The sequence below is a fragment of the Anomaloglossus baeobatrachus genome, chromosome 6 (genome assembly GCF_048569485.1).
Source record: "Anomaloglossus baeobatrachus isolate aAnoBae1 chromosome 6, aAnoBae1.hap1, whole genome shotgun sequence".
In the NCBI taxonomy this organism is placed as follows: domain Eukaryota; kingdom Metazoa; phylum Chordata; class Amphibia; order Anura; family Aromobatidae; genus Anomaloglossus; species Anomaloglossus baeobatrachus.
The window spans coordinates 503,039,771-503,063,749 of record NC_134358.1 but is presented as its reverse complement, the minus strand read 5'-3'; the positions used below and the strand labels follow the sequence as shown (position 1 = coordinate 503,063,749).

At 47.1% G+C, this 23,979-nt stretch overlaps 1 protein-coding gene across 4 annotated transcripts in view; it reads right to left on the bottom strand.

Moving 5' to 3' along the window:
- The window catches only part of RBM33 (RNA binding motif protein 33), a 222,529-nt gene that overhangs the window by 49,383 nt on the left and 149,167 nt on the right, over positions 1 to 23,979 (bottom strand). For all 4 annotated transcript variants that reach the window (XM_075315440.1, XM_075315441.1, XM_075315442.1 and 1 more), the window contains exon 15: positions 20,282 to 20,935. In XM_075315440.1, coding sequence (XP_075171555.1) covers positions 20,282 to 20,935 — 654 coding nt within the window. The remainder of the gene's footprint in view (positions 1 to 20,281; positions 20,936 to 23,979) is intronic.

Here is a 23,979-nt window from a genome sequence, read left to right as displayed (position 1 = left end):
TACCATGCTCAGGTACTGAGTACTCGTTACTAGTGATGAGCGGGCACTACCATGCTCAGGTACTGAGTACTCGTTACTAGTGATGATTAGACACTACCATGCTCAGGTACTGAGTACTCGTTACTAGTGATGAGCGGGCACTACCATGCTCAGGTACTGAGTACTCGTTACTAGTGATGATTAGACACTACCATGCTCAGGTACTGAGTACTCGTTACTAGTGATGAGTAGACACTACCATGCTCAGGTACTGAGTACTCGTTACTAGTGATGAGCGGGCACTACCATGCTCAGGTACTGAGTACTCGTTACTAGTGATGAGTAGACACTACCATGCTCAGGTGCTGTGTACTCGTTACTAGTGATGAGCGGGCACTACCATGCTCAGGTACTGAGTACTCGTTACTAGTGATGAGCGGGCACTACCATGCTCAGGTACTGAGTACTCGTTACTAGTGATGATTAGACACTACCATGCTCAGGTACTGAGTACTCGTTACTAGTGATGAGTAGACACTACCATGCTCAGGTACTGAGTACTCGTTACTAGTGATGAGCGGGCACTACCATGCTCAGGTACTGAGTACTCGTTACTAGTGATGAGCGGGCACTACCATGCTCAGGTACTGAGTACTCGTTACTAGTGATGAGTAGACACTACCATGCTCAGGTGCTGTGTACTCGTTACTAGTGATGAACGGGCACTACCATGCTCAGGTACTGAGTACTCGTTACTAGTGATGAGCGGGCACTACCATGCTCAGGTACTGAGTACTCGTTACTAGTGATGATTAGACACTACCATGCTCAGGTACTGAGTACTCGTTACTAGTGATGAGTAGACACTACCATGCTCAGGTACTGAGTACTCGTTACTAGTGATGAGCGGGCACTACCATGCTCAGGTACTGAGTACTCGTTACTAGTGATGAGTAGACACTACCATGCTCAGGTGCTGTGTACTCGTTACTAGTGATGAGCGGGCACTACCATGCTCAGGTACTGAGTACTCGTTACTAGTGATGAGCGGGCACTACCATGCTCAGGTACTGAGTACTCGTTACTAGTGATGATTAGACACTACCATGCTCAGGTACTGAGTACTCGTTACTAGTGATGAGTAGACACTACCATGCTCAGGTACTGAGTACTCGTTACTAGTGATGAGCGGGCACTACCATGCTCAGGTACTGAGTACTCGTTACTAGTGATGAGCGGGCACTACCATGCTCAGGTACTGAGTACTCGTTACTAGTGATGAGCGGGCACTACCATGCTCAGGTACTGAGTACTCGTTACTAGTGATGAGTAGACACTACCATGCTCAGGTGCTGTGTACTCGTTACTAGTGATGAGCGGGCACTACCATGCTCAGGTACTGAGTACTCGTTACTAGTGATGAGCGGGCACTACCATGCTCAGGTACTGAGTACTCGTTACTAGTGATGAGCGGGCACTACCATGCTCAGGTACTGAGTACTCGTTACTAGTGATGAGCGGGCACTACCATGCTCAGGTACTGAGTACTCGTTACTAGTGATGAGTAGACACTACCATGCTCAGGTGCTGTGTACTCGTTACTAGTGATGAGCGGGCACTACCATGCTCAGGTACTGAGTACTCGTTACTAGTGATGAGCGGGCACTACCATGCTCAGGTACTGAATACTCGTTACTAGTGATGAGTAGACACTACCATGCTCAGGTGCTGTGTACTCGTTACTAGTGATGAGCGGGCACTACCATGCTCAGGTACTGAGTACTCGTTACTAGTGATGAGCGGGCACTACCATGCTCAGGTGCTGAGTACTCGTTACTAGTGATGAGCGGGCACTACCATGCTCAGGTGCTGAGTACTCGTTACTAGTGATGAGCGGGCACTACCATGCTCAGGTGCTGAGTACTCGTTACTAGTGATGAGCGGGCACTACCATGCTCAGGTACTGAGTACTCGTTACTAGTGATGAGCGGGCACTACCATGCTCAGGTGCTGAGTACTCGTTATTAGTGATGAGCGGGCACTACCATGCTCAGGTGCTGAGTACTCGTTACTAGTGATGAGCGGGCACTACCATGCTCAGGTGCTGAGTACTCGTTACTAGTGATGAGCGGGCACTACCATGCTCAGGTGCTGAGTACTCGTTACTAGTGATGAGCGGGCACTACCATGCTCAGGTACTGAGTACTCGTTACTAGTGATGAGCGGGGACTACCATGCTCAGGTGCTGAGTACTCGTTACTAGTGATGAGCGGGCACTACCATGCTCAGGTGCTGAGTACTCGTTACTAGTGATGAGCGGGCACTACCATGCTCAGGTGCTCGTAACTAGTGATGAGCGGGCACTACCATGCTCAGGTGCTCAGTACTCGTAACTAGTGATGAGCGGGCACTACCATGCTCAGGTGCTGAGTACTCGTTACTAGTGATGAGTGGGCACTACCATGCTCAGGTGCTGAGTACTCGTTACTAGTGATAAGCGGGCACTACCATGCTCAGATGCTGAGTACTCGTTACTAGTGATGAGTGGGCACTACCATGCTCAGGTGCTGAGTACTCATTACTAGTGATGAGCGGGCACTACCATGCTCAGGTGCTGTGTACTCGTTACTAGTGATGAGCGGGCACTACCATGCTCAGGTGCTGAGTACTCGTTACTAGTGATGAGCGGGCACTACCATGCTCGGGTGCTCGGTACTCGTAACTAGTGATGAGCAAGCACTACCATGCTCGGGTGCTCTGTACTCGTAACTAGTGATGAGCGGGCACTACCATGCTCGGGTGCTCGGTACTCGTAACTAGTGATGAGTGGGCACTACCATCCTCGAATGCTCAGTACTCGTAACTAGTGATGAGCAGGCACTACTATGCTCAGGTGCTGAGTACTCGTTACTAGTGATGAGCGGGCACTACCATGCTCAGGTACTGAGTACTCGTTACTAGTGATGAGCGGGCACTACCATGCTCAGGTACTGAGTACTCGTTACTAGTGATGAGCGGGCACTACCATGCTCAGGTACTGAGTACTCGTTACTAGTGATGAGCGGGCACTACCATGCTCAGGTGCTGAGTACTCGTTACTCTTGATGAGCGGGCACTACAATGCTCAGGTACTGAGTACTCGTTACTAGTGATGAGCGGGCACTACCATGCTCGGGTGATCTGTACTCGTAACTAGTGATGAGTGGACACTACCGTGCTCGGTACTTGTAACTAGTGATGAGTGGGCACTACCATGCTCGGGTGCTCGGTACTCGTAACTAGTGATGAGTGGGCACTACCATGCTCGGCTGCTCTGTACTTGTAACTAGTGATGAGAGGGCACTACCATGCTCGGGTGCTGTGTACTCGTAACTAGTGATGATCCGTGTGACATCCGGATAGCAACAGACAGCACATTGTATGCTTACCTGTCTCCGGCGCTGTTGTCAGACTTACTTCTAAACCACAGTTAGTGCAGGGAATATTCATGAGCATAATGAGCGAGCCCGGAAGCAAGTGTGACAGCAGCGCCGGAGACAGGCGAGTATAAAAATATATGTTTATTTCTAAGTAACGTGTTTAGTCCGGTACGTGTCACACTGATGCTACACAGATCACATCAGTTTGCGGTCGGTGTGACATCCGTGCTGCTGGCAGAATACAGACATGTTGCGGTGTGGAGCACACGGACACGCGTGTGCTCCACACATACATACGGTCCGTGTCAAAACAAGCCCATTGATTAAATGGGTCTACGTGTGTCAGTGTCTCTGGTATGGGTGAAAATGGATGTACCGGAGATGCGGATGTGTGAAGGAGGCCTAGAAAATACAAGCAGATTTTTGTTTTCTTGAAGAGGACGAAGCAAGGACTTCTTATTTCAGGACTGAAAGCTCTTTAGATGGAATATGTGACAGGTAGGCGGCTCACGAATAAGGAGAAATGATCGGCACTGAAAAGAAAAGCGGTTTCCGCTCAACGTAAGCTAAAGAAATATCAGCCGTCTGCGAGGTGGAAAAATAGAGATGTTGTGAATAGCTCATAGCGGAGCGCGTCTGCGATGAAGATGGAGAGCGGCCGGGCCTTCAGTCTGGATACAAAGTGCTGTTGCTGTCAGCTTCCTGCAATTTGACAGATCAAATCTTATTTTCCCTCTCGAACCCCAAGAAGAGATACTGGCGACATCCATCCAGCGCCGAGCAAATTGATTAATCCCTCTCAACAGAAATCACATCTCTTGATTACAACTAGGAGACGTTAAGCGGCATTATTCCGAAGTGACAACACTTGACAAATTCCCACAGCGCCTCGCTCACACTATTGTCGCCGGCATTAACCCCGATGAAAAATTAATTTCCCTTATCTTCTTCTAAGCCCCAAAATCCAAATCCTCCAAACAGACTCCTCTTTCTATAAAGGTATTATGAAAACCTCAGAAAGATTAATTGCATGTCTTCAGGTGACATTAAATTAATTTCGGTGCCCATGACAGACATTTGATAGTGCATATTGAGAGGACAGATAACATTGTCAGGATACACAGCAGGACACCGGAGCGCTGTCCCAGGGCAGCCGCCTCTGAATGCGGCGGTGATAAGGCCAATGCCTCGCTGTCACCGCCGCTGTTACTGATCTTGCAAATCTAACGACACAGATTTCTATGAGGCCTGACAATGCTGCGGCCCCGCAATAAACACGTTCCCTAACCAGTCAGGAAGATGAAATAGAAGATGGGAAATCTCTGCCAACACGCGGTCTCTGAACAATATATTACAGCACGCGAGGCTCACCGTCAGGCACACCAGACGTGGGGGGAGCGGGCGCAGAAAAGCAGGAAAAAACTGACGATCCTGCACTGATTGTGGGGGAAGATAAGTAATGTTCCCGGCATCACAATGATGAGACGACCAGACCTGAGGCTTAGATGTAGATAGTGACGCCCAGGACACCGGGACCCCCCAACCCCCCATACAGGGGACTCGTAACTAGTCACCTCTGGCGAAACCGATTACATTTCCATGAACTTATGGCTGGGCATGTGCACTAGTCAGAGGGGTCCTGTGGGAATAACCTGATCACAGAGAGCCCCCCTGCTGGGATCCCTGGTGATCTACTGCTAGTTATCGGGAAAACTATCAGTAAGTGGTCAATCTCTCCTCAGCACCACCACCGGGGAAATTAAGCATTACACATAGCTCATGCTAATCAATGGGTTGTCTTGTACAACGCAGGACAGGTCAGGTCCTCTGGGGAGAGGCGCACGCTGTGTTCTCCATTTCAGAAACTGCTCAGTTGCATTAAGTCCGTGCTAGACGGCAACACTGGCCAAAGATCGCGATGTGCTGCTACTGCATCACAGTGCAACAAGGGTAATGTGATCCCTACGGTACTGCGCCAAGCAGATCATTAGATGTCAGACCCAGTTGGATTTTCTGTGACCTGCCTGTCACAGTCTACCACCATCGGGATCGCAATATTTCCCAATGCAATGTAGGGATGGTTTATAGAGGGACTTTTGGCTGCGCGACCTCAGTTAAGGCCAAAATTACTGTGTAGCCCCAACCTAACAGTGTTAGCCATGTTGGAAGAAAATATTTAAATGTGGTCAAAACATAATTTACTCATATTTCAATTAGAAAATGTGCCCCATCGCCCGAGGTCCCCCCCCCTCCCATCGCCCAACGTCCCTCCCCCCATCGCCCCTCCCCCTCCCCCATCGCCCCTCCCCCTAGGTCTCTCCCCCATTGCCCGACTTCCCTCCTCGTAGGTCCCTCCCCATCGCCCGACTTCTCTCCTCCTAAGTTCCTCCCCCATCACCCGACGTCCCTCCCCCATCGCCTGACTTCCGCCCTGGCAACTCTATTTCTGGTGGATTCAGCGTCATTAGATTGAGTATTTGCTATGTTGGCACGTGAGATAAGGAGACGGACACATTTAAAATAGTTAAAGGGGCTGTCCAGACTCATTATATTGATGCCATATTCTTGGGACAGATCAACAATATCAAATTGGTGGGGATATTACACCAGGAACAGTCACTGAGCAGCAGTTTTAAGCTCAGGCTGGATGCAAACAGTGCATGGAGCTGGAGCTGCACAGTTCTTTCCCACCATGTAGTGTTGCTTTATGAGGGTGCCAGATGTCAGATCCACCACCAGAAAATGAGTGGGAGTAGCTCCTCGATATCTTAAACCTGGAAAAACCCCTTTAAGGAAACCGGCTTCTTTCACACCTGGGTCATTCCACATCAAGTGGACCAGTTTTAAAAATCGTCCCCACTCGACCTTCGATTTTGTTGAAAATTTATTAGGATGTACATGTATGTTTGAAAAGAGGTTCTGTAAATTTTTAGGGCCAGATCTCAAATACATTGGGCACTGTTGACCTTTCACTGGAGGGTCCACCAAGCCTGCGGCTTCAGCTAAGAGGATTTTGCAAACTTTGGCACATAGCCATTAGAGTTCTATACTGGCTATGATGCTGAAATTTGGCATACTAGCTCAACTTTTGCTGCTAAACACGATAAAACTATTACCAGCTATGACAAAATATTTCAGCCACAATTTTGTGTCAAAGTAGCTTGTAAAACGCCTCGCATAAAATGTATGCCTAACTTTGCCCATATATAACTCAAGACCAAAAACCAATAGTAACTGGTGCTTTGCCCTGTACACCAAACATCTTCATGACTTTGCATTGCTGCAATATCACGGTCAAAGCATATGTATTTGTGGAAATATTCACACCCACATATGATGACAAACTTAAAAAACCCGAATTTTACCTATTTTTAGGTCAAATTTCTCAAAAAGGGTACCCCTAAAATATATTAATTCTGATATCATTATAAAGAGCACAGTTTTCTCTACAAGGATCATTGGGGTTTTTTTGGAGTCTCTCAGTTTAAGAAAAGAAAAATGCCACTGAACATGGTGTTATTTATTAATACGCAATGAATGGTAACTGCACTACTCAAACCCTTGCGTTGGTCCATGGTGGTTATACCACAACCAATTCCCTAAGAATTGGTATTATAATCCTATTAAGAATTGTAATAATGCTGTCTTTCGAGAATTGGCAGCCCCATCGCCTAGGAGCCATGGCCAATAGCCGTGCAAGGCCAGCCGCGGGCGGTCTCTTTATCGCAGGTTCCGAAGCCTGAGGGTGGGTGTCTTTGCGTAGGATCCCAAGCCTAATATTGGGTATCTTTTGTTGGTTCCAAGCCATAATGTTCAGTCTAAGTAAGTGGTCTGGAATTGTTGCTGAATTTGCAACATAATGGGTTCAGAGAAGCTGTATTGTCGGCCCATTGCTGTTGCAGCTGGTGCTGGAATTATTGCAATGATTGACTGCTCGGGAATCCAGCATGTATCATTTCTCACAGGCCAGTGAAAGAAGCTAGCTGCTCCATGAGGATGCATAAAATTTATTAAGGCATTATGGTCGTCGACTGAAATTTCAGAAATATTTCCAATCCACCAGTTCCTATCGTAAATGCAGGAAATGTATTGCCCTGGCTGGAGGTTTGCAATTGGCACAAAAGGCATTTCTGATCTGACAGATCTATCTACATGGGCAATGAAAGATGATGGCTCATTTCACACCCTTGAAATGCAAATCTTTTTGTCATCAATTGGCACAAACTGGTGATTTTCTCTTGTTCCAGCAATTGTATGTCCATCTTTGAACCTTTCCTCTTGAACTGCCAGTATTTCGTTAAATTTTTTTCTTTAGGAACAAAAAAAAACTTGATTCCATGCAGTTGCTCGTTGCAAAAGTTGAATAAATCCACCGGGGTCAGTATTTGGTTTTCAGTTGGGCGTTGAAGACTGGCACGAGCTGCCAACCTCTTTGCTGTCCCTCCAATCCCATCACAGGGCGACTTTCCATGACTGGGACCAAAAAAATTCCATTCAGCGCTGATATTGAAATCAGCTTTGTGGTGGCACAAGTTGAGAAAAATTTTGAAATTTTTGTACTGGGCTGCAGATCCATCGCTGAAGAAGTGGATATGACGAATCCCATAGATGAGAGTCTTGAGATACTCCACAATTACTGTTAAGAAAGTGTGGACTGCAACGGTGTCATGTCGTGAGCAATCACTGATTAGTTATTATTAGTCAATAACTTTTCATAAATAAAAAGGTTTATAGGTTTTTGATTATAATAGACATTGCTAGCAACAATACAACTCTGTAACATGTGATAAGAATCTGAAAATCAAACACAAAATCAATGCATTACGCGCATAAATAACACCATGTTCAGTGGCATTTTTCTTTTCTTAAACTGAGAGACTCCAAAAAAAACCCCAATGATCCTTGTAGAGAAAAATGTGCTCTTTCTAATGAAATCAGAATTAATATATTTTAGGGGTACCCTTTTTGAGAAATTTGACCTAAAAATAGGTAAAATTCGGGTTTTTGAAGTTTTTCATCATATGTGGGTGTGAATATTTCCACAAATACATATGCTTTGACCGTGATATTGCAGCATTGCAAAGTCATGTAGATGTTTGGTGTACAGGGCAAAGCACCAGTTACTATTGGTTTTTGGTCTTGAGTTATATATGGGCAAAGTTAGGCATAAATTTTCTGCGAGGTGTTTTACAAGCTACTTTGACACAAAATTGCGGCCGAAATATTGTTTTGTCATAGCCGGTAATAATTTTATCGTGTTTAGCAGCAAAAGTTGAGCTGGTATGCCAAATTTCAGCATAATAGCCAGCATAGAACTCTAATGGCTATATGCCAAAGTTTGCAAAATCCTCTTAGCTGAAGCCACAGGCTTGGTGGACCCTCCAGTGAAAGGTCAACAGCGCCCAATGTATTTGAGATCTGGCCCTAAAAATTTACAGAACCTCTTTTCAAACATACATGTACATCCTTATACATTTTCAGCAAAATCGGAGAAGGTCGAGTGGGGACCACTGGTGCACTTGACATGGAATGACCCACCTTTAATGCATAGACTGTGGAAGGGGTTGGCTTAGATACTGAACTGAAACAGTCAGCCCCGTTCATAAACACCACAAGTCATAAAATTACACAATAAGGGCTCCTTCAGATGACCGTTCCGTTTGTCCGGTTCAGTTTCTGTTTTTTTGCCGACCTACTGACAAGACCATCCTTTCAATGTCTTTTGTGTAGGATCGGATGTCAGACAGAAGCACTTTCGTGTGCATCAGTTCCTACAAAAAAAAACAAAAAAAACAACACATCGGATGCCGTATGTCCGTTTCATTATTATTTAACAAGTCCTATTCTGTTCCGTAATTGCGGACTGTGATACAATACAAGTGAATGGGTCCGCAAAAGCCCCGGAAGCCACATGGAAGCACTTCCGTGTGACTTTCGTTGCGTGCCCCTGCAGTCTGTATCCAGCTCCCGTGCCAGCCTCGAAATAACAATTGGTCTATTTTTTTATTTTTATTACTGACTGGGTTAGTGATATTGGGTATCTGATAGACGCCATGACATAAAAAACATCTGGGCTTAATGCCAGGTGACATTACACAGTGAATATCAACCCCACCGCACCAGGACAGTTGGGTAGCGCTGGATAACCTCTTGGGACTGTCGCATCTAATGGATGCGGCAATTACGGGCGGCTGCTGGCTGATATTTTTAGGCTGGGGGGGCTCCCAATAACGTGGGTCTCCCCAGCCTGAGAATACCAGCCCCCAGCTGTGAGGCTTAATCTTGGCTGAGTATCAATCGTGCGGGACCGCACTTTTTTTTTTTTCTATTTATTTATTTATTTAACTGTACAATACAGACCCACCCACCAGCGGCTGTGATTGGTTTCAGTCAGACAGCTGTCACTCAGATTGGGGGCATGTCTGACAGCAACCAATCACAGTCGCTAGTGGTCAGGGGAAGCAGTGAATATGAAATCAGCCTAATGAGCGGCTGGCTTTGGAAGAACAAAGAGCTGATGCAGGAGCAGTCTGACAGCCGCCCAGTGATCGGTGAGTATGTAGCACTTGCTCCTACTCCTTTGCGCCGGATTCTGGTCCCCACTGACTTTATATGGGGACCAGCATCTGGCCAGATACCATGGACAGTATTGTAACAATCTTTCTGGGGTTTTTTTGGTCCGCAAAAAAATATAAATAAATAAAAAAAAAATAAAGAGACGGAAGTCACACGGACCGTATACGGAACGGAAGTCACACGGATGCATCCATGGAAAACAGAATGCAAAAATGGAACTGTCGTGTGAATGTAGCCTAAGTGTGCTCTTGTGTATAACCCAAGCCAGACATGGAGCTGCCAGGACTGATATTTAGATATCAGGGAACTTTTCTTAATAGTAAATTGTATAGTTTTGCATTTTTTGCTGTAGTTTTTTTTTTTTTTCTCTCTCTTTGAAGAAATGGGAACAAAAACCATCTTAACAAGCCAGACCTGGTACATATTGGGCATCAAAGTATACAACATAGTAAACAGATGGGAATAGACGGCAGACATAATTAAATAAGGGAATTAATATTTAACAAAAAAAAAAAAATGCTTCCCAAACCTGAGCTGACAAGATAATGCGGCAAATGGCCTTTCCAGTTTGAGAATATGCTTATTGAAGCAAAGGTAATGTATTAATCTAGAGGACAGATTTCTGCCCAGTGGCCTTAAGGAAGGATCTCTGTGGGGTTTCCTTTTGTCTGTAGCACAATTTTCGGCAATAATCATCCGTAATGTGACTTGGATTTGCTGAGTGAAGTGATTGATTAATATTTTCCATGAGATATCGGATCCTAAGTCTTCGTAGATAAAACTCTGCACTAGATTCTCCCAGCGTTGCTATCTCCCAATTTCTCCAGATCTCCTATGGGGTTAAATATCTTTGAAAACATAAGGGTGATCAATCTAAAATGTGTGGCGAGCGGTGACATCCCGGAGAGGTGGGCACAATTAAATCCCAATCCGTCTGCCAGGAAGGCTTTCCTACTCGCTCCCCGCTGTCGTCTGTCACTCTCCCTTGCATTCAATTGGCCGCTGATCTTTTCTTAAAACCAAGCAGACCCTCAACTCGATGACATGCACAAAGTGTGGGGGCATCTGTGCGCTTTTATGCTCCTGATAAGCCTACAGAAAAACGATAAACCAAAATAGCACGGGAGACGTTCCACGTATCGGGAAAAGGCAGCACCCGGTTGTATTTTCTCATGACCCCCAGAGTAATCATATGCAAAAGTCAGGGTCTAGTCTTGGAGGGGTCCGAGTCCAGATGGTGATATCATTACTAAATGAGGGGGTCTCCAGTGACCGGGGGATCTTAATGTGAACAGGTGAGAGCTGCTCAGTGAAAAGGCTTGTCCGGATCCATGAAAACTTAAGTATAAGTGAAAAGTCGTGATCTCCTTTATATTATAATTAGGGATGATCGAATACCGCAAATATTCGGCAACGCCCATATTCACCGAATAAGTCACCGCTATTCGACTATTTGCGAATATTCGATGCGCAAAGTAAGTCTATGGGAAACCCGAATAGTTGCCGAATAGCAACTATTCGGGCTTCCCATAGACTTACATTGCGCATCGAATATTCGCATAGCGGTGACCTATTCGTCGGATATTCGCGAAGCTGAATATTTTTATTATATATATATATATATATATATATATATATATGTAATATCTCTCTCTCTCTATATTATATATATAAAAATATAAAAAAATATATATAAAAATATTTTTATATGTATATATACACACACACACTCACACATACACATATATATACATATACACACACACACACACACACGTATATACATAGATAGATATCTATCTAGATATCTATATATATCTCTCTCTCTATTATATATATATATATATATATATATATATATATATATATCTCACAGAAGTGAGACCACCCCTCACACTTTTGTAACTATGTAATTATATATTTTCATGAGACCACACTGAAGATATGACACTTTGATACAATGTCCAGTAGTCAGTGCACAGCCTGTATAACAGTGTAAATTTGGTGCCATAGTCATTAATGTCTAAATTGCTGGAAATAAAAGTATACCCCCTAAGTGAAAATGTCCAAATTGTGCCCAATTAGTTATTTTTCCTCCCCGGTGGCATGTGACTAATTCGTGTTACAAGGTCTCATGTGAATGGGGAGCAGGTGTGTCTCATTTTGTGTTAACTCTCACACACTCTCTCATACTGGTCACTGGAAAGTCAACATGGCACCTCACGGCAAAGAATTCTTTGAGGATCTGTAAAAAAAAAATTGTTTCTCTATATAAAGATGGCCGAGGCTATAAAAACATTGCCAACATCCGGAAACTGAGCTGTAGCACGGTGGCCAAGACCATAAAGCGTAACAAGACAGGTTCTACTCAGAACAGGCCTCACCAGGGTCAACCAAAAAAGTTGAGTGCACATGCTCAGCGTCAAATCCAGAGGTTGTCTTTTCAAAATAGATGTAGGAGTGCTGCCAGCATTGCTGCAGAGATTTCAGGGGGTGTGACAACTTGTCAATGGGTCAGACCATATGCTGCATACTGCATCACATTGGTCTACATGGCTGTCATCCCATAAGGTAGCCTCTTAAGCCACAGCTTGCTGAAGATGAGCAGACTATAGACATGGCTTACTGGAACCATGTCCTGTGGCCTTATGAGACAATGATAAACTTACTTGGTTTACATGGTGTCAAGCGTGAGTGGAGACAACCAGGTGAGGAGTAGAAAGACAAGTGTGTCTTGCCTAGACTCAAGCATGGTAGTGGTAGGGTCATGGTTTTGGGCTGCATGAGAAGAAACTGAGGGTAAAGGTGCTGAACTGGCCAAGCATGTCTTCCTGATCTAAACCCTATTGAGCATCTGTTGGGAATCCACAAACAAAAGGTGGAGGAGCGCAAGGTCTCTAACAACCACCAGCTCCGTGATGTCATCATGGAGGATGGAACAGGATCCGATGTCTCCTGTGAAGCTCTAAGTGAGCTCCAAGCCAAAAAGAGTTAAGGCAGAAAATAATGTGGTCACAGAAAATATTGACACTTTGGGCACAATTTGGCCATTTTGACTTGGGGCTGTACTCACATTTGTTACCAGTGGTTTAGACATTAATGGCTGTGTGTTGTTAGAGGCCACACCAAATTTACACTGTTATACAAACTGTACACCAACTACTTTCAACTATATCAAAGTGTCAGATCTTGAGTGTGGTCCCATTAAAAAATATAATAAAATAATTTAAAAAAAAAAAAAAAACAACTTCCTCTGAGCTTATACACCCCCTGGTAGCCAGTCCTAGCCAGTTTAGTGCAAAAGCTGAAGGAGAATAGCCACCCACAAGTAGAACCGAGTAAGAACCGGAACAACCGGAGACTCTGTCCACGACAACAGCCGGTGATAACACACGGAACAAGAAAATTACCAACAGGCAACAGGGAGGGAGCTGGGTCTCCCAATACGGAACTATAAGAAAAAGAATTTACGGTAAGTAACAAAATTCTCTTTTTCTTTATCGTTCCTTTGGGAGACCCAGACCTTGGGACGTTCCAAAGCTGTCCCTGGGTGGGAATAAACAGAAAAAACTAAAAAGTAGGCGGAGCCTAACTTCACAAGTGGGCGACAGCCGCCTGAAGGATGCGTCTGCCCAAGCTCGCATCTGCCGAAGCATGAGCATGCACTTGGTAGTGCTTCGAAAAGGTATGCAGGCTAGTCCAAGTGGCAGCCTGACAGACTTGTTGAGCCGTAGCCTGGTGCCTAAAAGCCCAAGAGGCACAGACAGCTCTGGTCGAGTGTGCTTTGATCCCCGGCGGGGGAGGCACCTGAGTACTCTGGTAGGCGTCCGAAATGGTCGATCTAATCCAACGGGCCAAGGTCGGCTTAGAAGCAGAGAGACCCTTGCGCCGCCCTGTGGTTAGCACAAAAAGAGAGGTGCACCGCCTAAGCGCAGCGGTGCGAGACACATAGATCCGGAGAGCACGCACCAGATCTAGAGTATGCAGCGCTTTCTCAAAGCGATGAACAGGGGCCGGACAGAAGGAAGGCGAGGAAATATCCTGGTTAAGGTGGAAGGGAGAGACCACCTTAGGAAGAAAGTCCGGGGTCGGACGGAGAACTACCTTGTCTTGGTGAAAAACCAAAAAAGGTGACTCCGAGGAGAGCGCAGCCAAATCAGAGACTCTCCTGAGAGAAGTTATGGCAACTAGAAAGGCCACCTTTTGAGAAAGACGATACAAAGAAACCTCCCTAAGGGGCTCGAAAGGGGGTTTCTGCAATACCGTGAGGACCAAGTTAAGGTCCCAGGGATCCAAGGGCCGCCGATAAGGCGGAATGATGTGAGACGCACCTTGAGGATGACTCGACGGCCCTCCATTCTGATCTTGCGCAGGACTCTGGGCAAGAGAGCTAGAGGGGGAAACACGTAGGACAGACGAAACTGGGACCAGTCTTGAACCAGAGCGTCCGCGGCGAAGGCCTGAGGATCGTGGGAGCGAGCCACGTAAACCGGAACCTTGTTGTTGTGACGGGATGCCATTAGGACCACGTCCGGAGTGCCCCACTTGCGGCAGATTGACTGAAACACTGCCGGGTGCAGGGACCACTCGCCACCGTCCACGGATTGACGGCTGAGATAATCTGCCTCCCAGTTTTCTACGCCAGGGATGTGGACTGCGGATATGGTGGACTTGGAGTCCTCCGCCCATTGAAGAATGCGTTGGACCTCCAACATTGCCAGGCGGCTGCGTGTCCCGCCTTGGTGATTGATGCAGGCAACCGCTGTCGCGTTGTCTGACTGGACTCGAATGTGCCTGCCCGCCAACAGGCGGTGAAAGGCTAGGAGAGCTAGAAGCACAGCTCTGGTTTCCAGCACATTAATTGAAAGGGCTGACTCGGACGGAGTCCAAGTGCCTTGTGCTCTGTGGTGGAGATGTACCGCTCCCCAGCCGGATAGGCTGGCATCCGTGGTAAGAATCACCCAGGACGGAGTCAGGAAGGAGCGCCCTTGGGACAGGGAGAGGGGTCGAAGCCACCACTGAAGAGAGCTCCTGGTCCGTGGCGACAGAGCCACTAACCTCTGTAAGGAGGAAGGCCGCTTGTCCCAACAGCGGAGAATGTCCAGCTGCAGAGGACGCAGATGGAACTGGGCAAAGGGAACCGCCTCCATGGAGGCCACCATTTGACCCAGCACCTGCATCAGACACCTGAGGGTATAACGGCGGGGCCTCAGGAGAGAGCGCACCGCCAACCGGAGTGACAGCTGTTTGTCTAAGGGCAACTTCACAAGTGCCGGCAGAGTCTCGAACTGCATCCCTAGGTCGTGAGACTCTGGGTCGGAGTCAGAGTGGATTTGGGAAGATTGACAATCCACCCGAATTGGGCTAGGGTGGCGAGAGTGAGCGAAACACTCCGCTGACAGTCTGCGCTGGATGTACCCTTGACCAGAAGGTCGTCCAGATAAGGAAGCACTGCTAACCCCTGGAGGTGCAGGACCGCAATCACTGCCGCCATGACCTTGGTGAATACCCGAGGGGCCGTGGCTAACCCGAAGGGGAGAGCCACGAATTGGAAATGATCCTCTCCTATCGCAAAACGTAACCAACGCTGATGTGACACTGCGATTGGCACATGTAGATAGGCATCTCTGATGTCGATGGACGCCAGAAACTCCCCTTGGGTCATAGAGGCAATGACTGATCGCAGAGACTCCATGCGAAAATGCCGCACCCGGACATGCTTGTTGAGAAGCTTGAGATCCAGGATGGGCCGGAAGGTACCGTCCTTTTTTGGAACTAGGAAGAGATTTGAGTAAAAACCTCTGAACCGTTCCTGAGCGGGAACTGGGACAATCACTCCGTTTGCCTGCAAGGACGCCACGGCCTGCGAGAAGGTGGCGGCCTTGGAGCAGGGGGGAGTTGAGAGAAAAAATCTGTTTGGAGGGCTGGAAGAGAATTCTATCCTGTAGCCATGAGATATGATGTCTCTCACCCACTGATCGGAGACTTGCTTTAACCAAGCGTCGCCAAAGTGGGAGAGCCTACCACCGACTAAGGACGTGGCTGGAGCGGGCCGAGAGTCATGAGGAAGCTGCCTTAGTGGCAGAACCTCCTGCGGTCTTCTGCGGACGCGCTTTTGGGCGCCAGTTGGATTTCTGATTCTTGGCTGAGTTAGCAGACGAGGCGGAAGGCTTAGAGGATGACCAGTTGGAGGAACGAAACCTCGATTGATTCCTACCCTGGGCGGGTTTCCTGGTCTTGGTTTGTGGCATGGAAGTACTCTTCCCGCCAGTAGCTTCTTTAATGATTTCGTCCAGCTGTTCACCAAACAGCCGTGAACCAGCAAAAGGGAGCCCAGCAAGAAACTTCTTGGAAGAAGCATCTGCCTTCCACTCTCGAAGCCACAAAATCCTGCGGATAACAAGAGAATTAGCTGAAGCCACCGCAGTGCGGTGAGCAGCCTCTAGCATGGCAGACATGGCATAGGATGAAAAAGCTGAAGCCTGAGCAGTTAAGGTAACCATCTCAGGCATAGATTCCTTGGTGAGGGAATGCATCTCCTCTAGAGAAGCAGAGATGGCTTTGAGAGCCCACACTGCTGCAAAAGTCGGGGAAAACGCGGCCCCCGCAGCTTCATACACAGATTTGGCCAGAAGGTCAATCTGACGGTCAGTGGAATCCTTAAGTGAGGTGCCGTCAGCCACCGACACAACGGTCCGGGCTGATAGCCTAGACTCCGGAGGGTTTACCTTTGGGGAGTGAGACCACTCCTTGACCACTTCAGGTGGAAATGGAAACCGGTCATCAGAACCACGCTTTGGAAAGCGATTGTCAGGGCAGGCCCTGGGTTTGGTCACAGCGGTCTGAAAACTGGAGTGGTTAAAGAACACACTCTTCACTCTCTTAGGCGAGGTAAACTGATGTTTTTCTGCCAAAAAGAGTTGCTCCTCTGACACTGGCGGATAGAGATCCAGCACAGAATTAATAGAAGCAATCAAATCACTAAGATCTGAGTCACCCTCAGAGAAATCGATGGGATACATAGCCTCCGAGCCCCCAGTGAGGGCATCCTCCTCATCTTGAGAGTCAGGTCTTGAGACAGAGCCGTTGGATGGGGAGGGGGAGGAAACCCTGCGCCTTCTCTTAGAAGGACGGGGTCTGGGATCAGATGATGAATCCTCCATGAGCTCCGATGGACGGAGGTCAGAGGATAGGAGTCCTCTGTCAAGAGTATTAGAGGCACCCTGTGAGGGGGGCTGATGCATATTCATCAAAGTCCTGGACAAAAGCCCCATGGACTCAGCAAATGACTGGGATATGGACCTAGAAAAGGACTCTACCCAGGCCGGGGGTTCAATCACAGGTGCAGCAGCAGCCTGAGAGACCACTGGGGGTGAGACTCCAGGCTGTGGCACCGCCAAGTTAGAGCAGACATCACAATGTGGATAGGTGCTCGGCTCATGCAGCAGGAGCTTACATGCAGTGCATGCAGAATAAAGCTTTGGAGCCTTGCTCCTTGTGTGAGACATGCTGCTGGAGTGGGGGCTTTGCAGAGAATGAACCCCAGGGAGAATATACAGAGGTCCACAACCGGAGACCGGCTGTGGCTTACCAGACCGCTGAGCGCGGTGTTGTGTGCCCTCCAGATCCCGAAGCCCGGTCCCCCAGTCGCAGCACCTCAGCAGAGATGCAGAATGCAGGATGTCCCAGAGCAGAGTGAACTCTGCCTGAGAAGAGGGTGTTCCTATAAAAGAGCGGGAACTGGAGGGCTATAGAGACCTGCAGGGAAAGAGGGACGCCCCAGCAGTGTCCCTCCCCTGTGTAGAACGGCCGCCGGGAGGAGCCGAACCTGTCCCTCTGCATGAATGACATGCGAGGGCAGGAAAATGAAACTAGGCCTCCGGCGAAGCCGGGGCCTAAATTTAAGCAGCGAGGCCGACAAGCAGGCACCATTGGCGCGGTTCTCAGGCAAAAGCTAGAGAACCCGCCGGAAAAGTTAAAACAATCACATACAGCATACTCTCCCCTTACAATAAAGAACCGGGACCCCCAACATAAACGTCTCAGGTACTTAGCTGCTGAGACGCAGGGCCATGTCCCTGGGGATGAGTGCTCCGGTCCAACAGAATCCTCAAGGGGCTGTGGATGGAGACCGGACTCCTGCCAGGCATGGAGACCGTGCTGGCTCCCACTTCAAGCCAGAGCCCAGAAGGGATGGTGAAGGAGCGCGGCATGTAAGGCTGCAGCCTTGTAAATCAACCTTAACAACACCGCCGACACAGTGGGGTGAGAAGGGACATGCCGGGAGTCCAGACATGGACCCGCTTTTCTTCAAACGCTTTCCAAAAGTCAAACAAATCAGATGAGAATGCATGTGTGGATATGCCTCCTGACACAAAGCAATAAACTGGCTAGGACTGGCTACCAGGGGGTGTATAAGCTCAGAGGGAGGAGCTACACTTTTAAGTGTAGTACTTTGTGTGTCCTCCGGAGATAGAAGCTAAACACCCATGGTCTGGGTCTCCCAAAGGAACGATAAAGAAATATAAACACACACGTACATTATACATAAAAACAAATTGTGCTTTACTAGCCCCTCCCTGGGTCTGCCACTGCACTGCCAAAGTCTCCATTACTTGGCTGCAGAGCTGACATCAATGCAGCCAATCACTGAGCTCAGCAGCTCTGAGCAGCCCGCGCAGTCTAAACCAGCAGCCATGGAGCTCAGTGATTGGCTGCAGCAAATGTCAATGTGTCACCACTGCAGCCAAGTAATGGAGATTGGGCAGCGGTGGAGCCTGACTGTGGGGGATGGGGAGGAATGGACTGAACATACCCAGGTGGTTTCCTGAAAGGGACAAACCACTTTGAAGCAATTTAAACACCGCCTTATAATTCCCCGGCCGATACCTCGCTGGTTCTCTATTGGTCTCTGTTCATCCGAGATGACCTGACACAGGTGGAATATTCCCAGTAAGGAATTACATGTGGATGGGTTTGGGATCCCAAATATCTAATGTTATCTTATGGTCTATGTTTACCAAAGAGGCGTCAGATGCCACATACTGCCCTTATATTGGGAGGCAGCACAATACAGTATACAGCACAAAGGACTGGGCCAAAATAAGGTTCTGTATAGCGCCCTCTATAGCGTGCTGTCCACAGCTCATTTGATTTCTGTGTAACCATCAGTCCAAGCATCCAACAATGCAATCTGTGGATATTTGCACTGTGGCCACAGCTCTCCCCTGGAACGACCATATAGTCTTAGCGTCATTTAGTATATTTGAAGATAAAAACTAGAAGTCGCATTGCTTTTTTATATTCAGGCTATGTGCGCACGTTGCGTACCGTCCCTGCAGAAATTTCTGCAGCGATTTGAACAGCACACGTGCGCTTCAAATCGCTGCAGAAAGAGTCTGTAATGAAAAAAAAAGCCGATTCCATGCGCTCTGAGTGCCCATAGACAGAGCGGGGACTGCATGCAGAGCGCCCGGAATCAGTGACATGTCACTTCTTAGAACGCGCGCTTCGGGCAGAAGCCGAAGCGCTGCGCTCTAAGACGCCATGTGTGCACGTCTCCTGCATAATCTTCATAGATTGTGCTGGGGACGCAGGACGCATGCAGTTACAGATCGCAGCGTAACTGCATGCAAATATGCAACGTGCGCACATAGCCTTAGATGACAAAAGGTGTAATCATGGCTGCCAGAATGAATATATCTACATTACGAGAGCAGGGGGTGTTGAAGGGATATTCCCAGAATCTAAAATGCATCCCCTATCCAATGGACAGGAGACTTAGTGTGTGTACCCGTGCTGCTCCCCTAGTGCTCAGTGATGGAAATAACCAAAGGCGGTATTTGCCCTTCTCTGCTAGTCGCATAGACAATGAATGGCGAGGAGGCCGAGCATGTGCACCGCTGCTGTATTCCAGATGGGGCTCTGCACAGCCCGCTTCTCAGGACCCATTGCCCTGTTTTTGGGATCCCTATAGATGTAGACTAACCTTAGATCAGTAAATAGCCCTTTACACTGACCTTTTAATTTAATAAGGTTTAACATGATTTAGAAACATAAAAATTGAAAACACTCTCCTCCTCCTCAGGCAGAAAGGCAATAGAGGCATGGTCACTAACACACACACTCCATGAATGTCCTCAGAGTCCTCCGAAGGGTCGAGCATGTTACATTTCAACATGCCTGATCCTTTTGTGCTCAAGGATAAGCCAGTGCTGGAGAGTATATAACTGTATTGGCAGACATATTCCTCCAATATTATTACGATGGTACCTAAATGAAACAAAATAACTTTTCTTTAGACTTACCGGGCCAGAAAGTTTAATTACACGGACTTTTGTGGCTAAATGTGGTTGCTCGCTGCTGCTGCTGTTTGACCTCTGCATGACAGTTCTCTTTGCCCCAATGGGCCTTTGTTCCTGCGGCTTCCCCTGAACTGAAGCTACTTTCAAAATCGGTTGTTGCCCAAACGGGACAGCGGACTCGGCGGGGCGCAATGGCTGCACTTTTGCTGCCTGGGTCTCCACTGTTATCCTATTCTGTGGCGTCTGCTTAACCACCTTCTTCTGCAGGCCCTGCATTGGCATTCCGGTTCCAGCCGTCTGCAGCAGGGGGATCTTCTGTGGCGTGATGGTGGACAATGTCTCTGGCTTCCTTGCTACCAGTCTATTTTTCACATTTGGCCGAGTCTGCTCAGTCACGTGAGTGGTTATCGGATTACTGTTATTTTCCACCTTTACGGTGGGTTTATCGGCCTCTATTGGAGTCTGCGGCGGCGCTGCGCTGGGCGTTTGCTGCTGCTGCTGCTGTTGCTGTGAAAGCCTTTCAAGCAGCTCTTTTTTCCTGGCGCCAGCCTGTTGCTGCCGTCGTAGCTCCTTCTGCTTTAAAATCTCTTCTCTTAGGCGCTTCTGTTCTTCAATCTTCAGGCGGTATTTTCTAGTCTCTTCATCTTCGTCGGGGAACTGTATAAGGAAAAAAAAATACAACAATCATGGACGTTGTCTTCCACCCCTGGTCGTGCTGCCATCCTCTTGCGGCACACAATCTGGCAGCCATTGGCAGTTTAAACACGCACAGAAATTGTTTGCGGCGCTCTATAAATACAGGATGAAACAAGTATGGAGATACCCGAGCGGCCTTCTGTCAGATCGCTTTATCTCCTTCCCTCCTGACAAACTAACAAAGGTAGTGAGGTAAATGACCTGAAAAGGTTTCATTACAACTATTGATTTTTTTCTTACAGAATTTTAAAGCATGATCTCCAACTCATTTGTCACACAATAATTGCTTATAATGAACAGCACAAGTCAGGAGGCTGACCTTGAACTCGTGCACCCTTCTCCAGAATCAAAATCATGTCAATTGCAAAGCCGGAATATTAATGGTCTACAACAAAGACTTATTATTCCGCGATCGTGGCTTCTGTGGATGGAAATAATAAGCATCAAATAACCTTTGCTCGGTCCGTGCACTCTAATAAGAAACCAAATGCACTGTCCTGGTTTACAGTCTAATAGGGGACAAGTGGACGGGGCGTCTTACTATATAATGGATAATTCATCAGGGGACACAAGGTCCTCATGGAAAATCTCTAAGGACTAACAACAAAGCATGGGCCGGACAAACATCAGCAGACAGTAATGGACACTGCGGTAATTAAATATCTGATGTGTCAGAAAACAACAATCTGACACAGGGAGATCTCTAAATTAGGGCAGGTACGAGAAGCCCTGTTAATTTTAAGGGTACGGTCCCTGCGGGTATCGGATGAAACACGTACGGAGCGCCGCAGGATAGAGCGACATGCTTCTGCTTCTAATCTGCAGCGCTGGTCACTGTACTCTGCGGATACATTTTGCAGTGTGGTTCACGCACAAAGCTGGTCCGGTAATAGCCAGCAGATTTTCTGTACTGCGCACTCACTACATGGGAAGGTATCCTCACTCAGTGCGCACTGCACCATCCACTACACTGATGCCGGAATAACTCGCCAGATATACAAGGTACAACCTGGTTTTAGTTCCCTTTTTATAGCTAACTTCTGTGTTTTTCCTAAGTATTTTTAATCGCTTTTTAAATAGACTTTTTTTTTTTTTTTAAACTCCGAAGGAAGGGCCAATGGGAAAATTAATCAAAGAAAGCTGCATTATAGGGGGAAAAAACTAGGATTAAAGGTGTGATTACAAAAAATACACTATGTATTGCACTTTAACCCCTTCAGCCCCGGGGCACTTTCCGTTTTTGCGTTTTTGTTTTTTGCTCCCCTTCTTCCGAGAGCCGTAACTTTTTTATTTTTCCGTCAATTTTGCCATATGAGGGCTTGTTTTTTGCGGGACAAGTTGTACTTTTAAATGAAACCATAAGTTTTACCATATGGTGTACTGGAAAGCAGCAAAAAAATTCCAAGTGTGGAAAAATTGCAAAAAAAGTGTGATGGCACAATAGTTTTTGGGATGTTTTATTCACGGTGTTCACTATATGGTAAAACTGATGTGTGGGTATGATACCTGAGGTCGGTGCGAGTTTGTAGACACCAAACATGTATAGGTTTACTTGTATCTAAGGGGTTAAAAAAAATTCACAAGTTTGTCCAATAAAAGTGGCGCACGTTTTGCGCCATTTTCCAAAACACGTAGCGTTCTTATTTTTTGGGATCTATGGCTCAGTGACGGCTTATTTTTTGCGTCTCGAGCTGATGTTTCTAATGGTAGCATTTTTGCGCAGATGCTACGTTTTGATCGCCTGTTATTGCATTTTGCGTAAAACTTGCGGCGACCAAAAAACGTAATTTTGGCGTTTGGAATTTTTTTGCCACTACGCCGTTTACCAATCAGATTAATTGATTTTATATTTTGATAGATCGGGCATTTCTGAACGCGGCGATACCAAATATGTGTATATTTATTTATTTTTTAACCCTTTAATTTTCAATGGGGGGAAAGGGGGGTGATTTGAACTTTTAGGTTTTTTGTTTTTTTTTTAATTTTTTAAAACTTTTTTTTTACTTTTTTTATTTTATTTTACTAGTCCCCCTAGGGGGCTATAGCGATCAGCAATCCGATTGCTGATCGCTATCTGCTGATCACAGCTATACCGCTGTAATCAGCAGATTCAGTCACTTTCTTTCTTCCTCTGCTCCGTGCCGAGGAAGAATGAAAGTGAAACTTCTTAGCACCAGGCGTCATCACATGACCCTGTGCTACGATGGCAACCCCCGAACGTCACGTGATCACTCACGTGACGTCCGGAGGGGGCGGCGGTAAGAAAAAAAGATGGCCGCGCGCATATAGATCTCGCTGCCAGACTTTGGCAGCGAGATCTAAGGGGTTAATGTTCCGGGTGGAATGCGATTCCACTCGGAACATGTAGGCACACATGTCAGCTGTTGAAAACAGCTGATATGTGTGCCGATCCACGCCGCCTGCCCGCGGCAGGGGGCGGGGATTACCGGGACACGATCCATGACGGAAAGATCCGTCCATGGTCGTGAAGGGGTTAAAGGAAACTGGTCACCAGGTTTTTCCCTTAGAAGCTGAAGCCACCACCAATGAGCCCTTATATACAGCTTTCCAGAATACTGTATATAAGAGCCCAGGGAGCTCTATATAACATAATTACCGTATTTTTCGGACTATAAGACGCACCCTGGTTTTAGAGGAGGAAAATAGGAAAATAAAACTTTAAGGAAAAAAATGTGGTCATGACACACTTATGGGGCGAGGATCTGCTGCTGACACTGTTATGGGGGTAATGTCCCCAAATTCTCTACTAAGGCACCCCATCCTGGTAATGAGCCTCTTGCCTTGTATATGATCCTGCTATAAACCCCCATCCTGCTCATATACCAGCATCCTGCTCATATTCCCTCATCCTGTTCATATACCCCCATCCTATTGATATTTCCCCCATCCATCCTGCTCATATACTCCCATCCTGCTCATATACCCCCATCCTGCTCATATACCCCCATCCTGCTCATATACCCCCATCCTGCTCATATACCCCC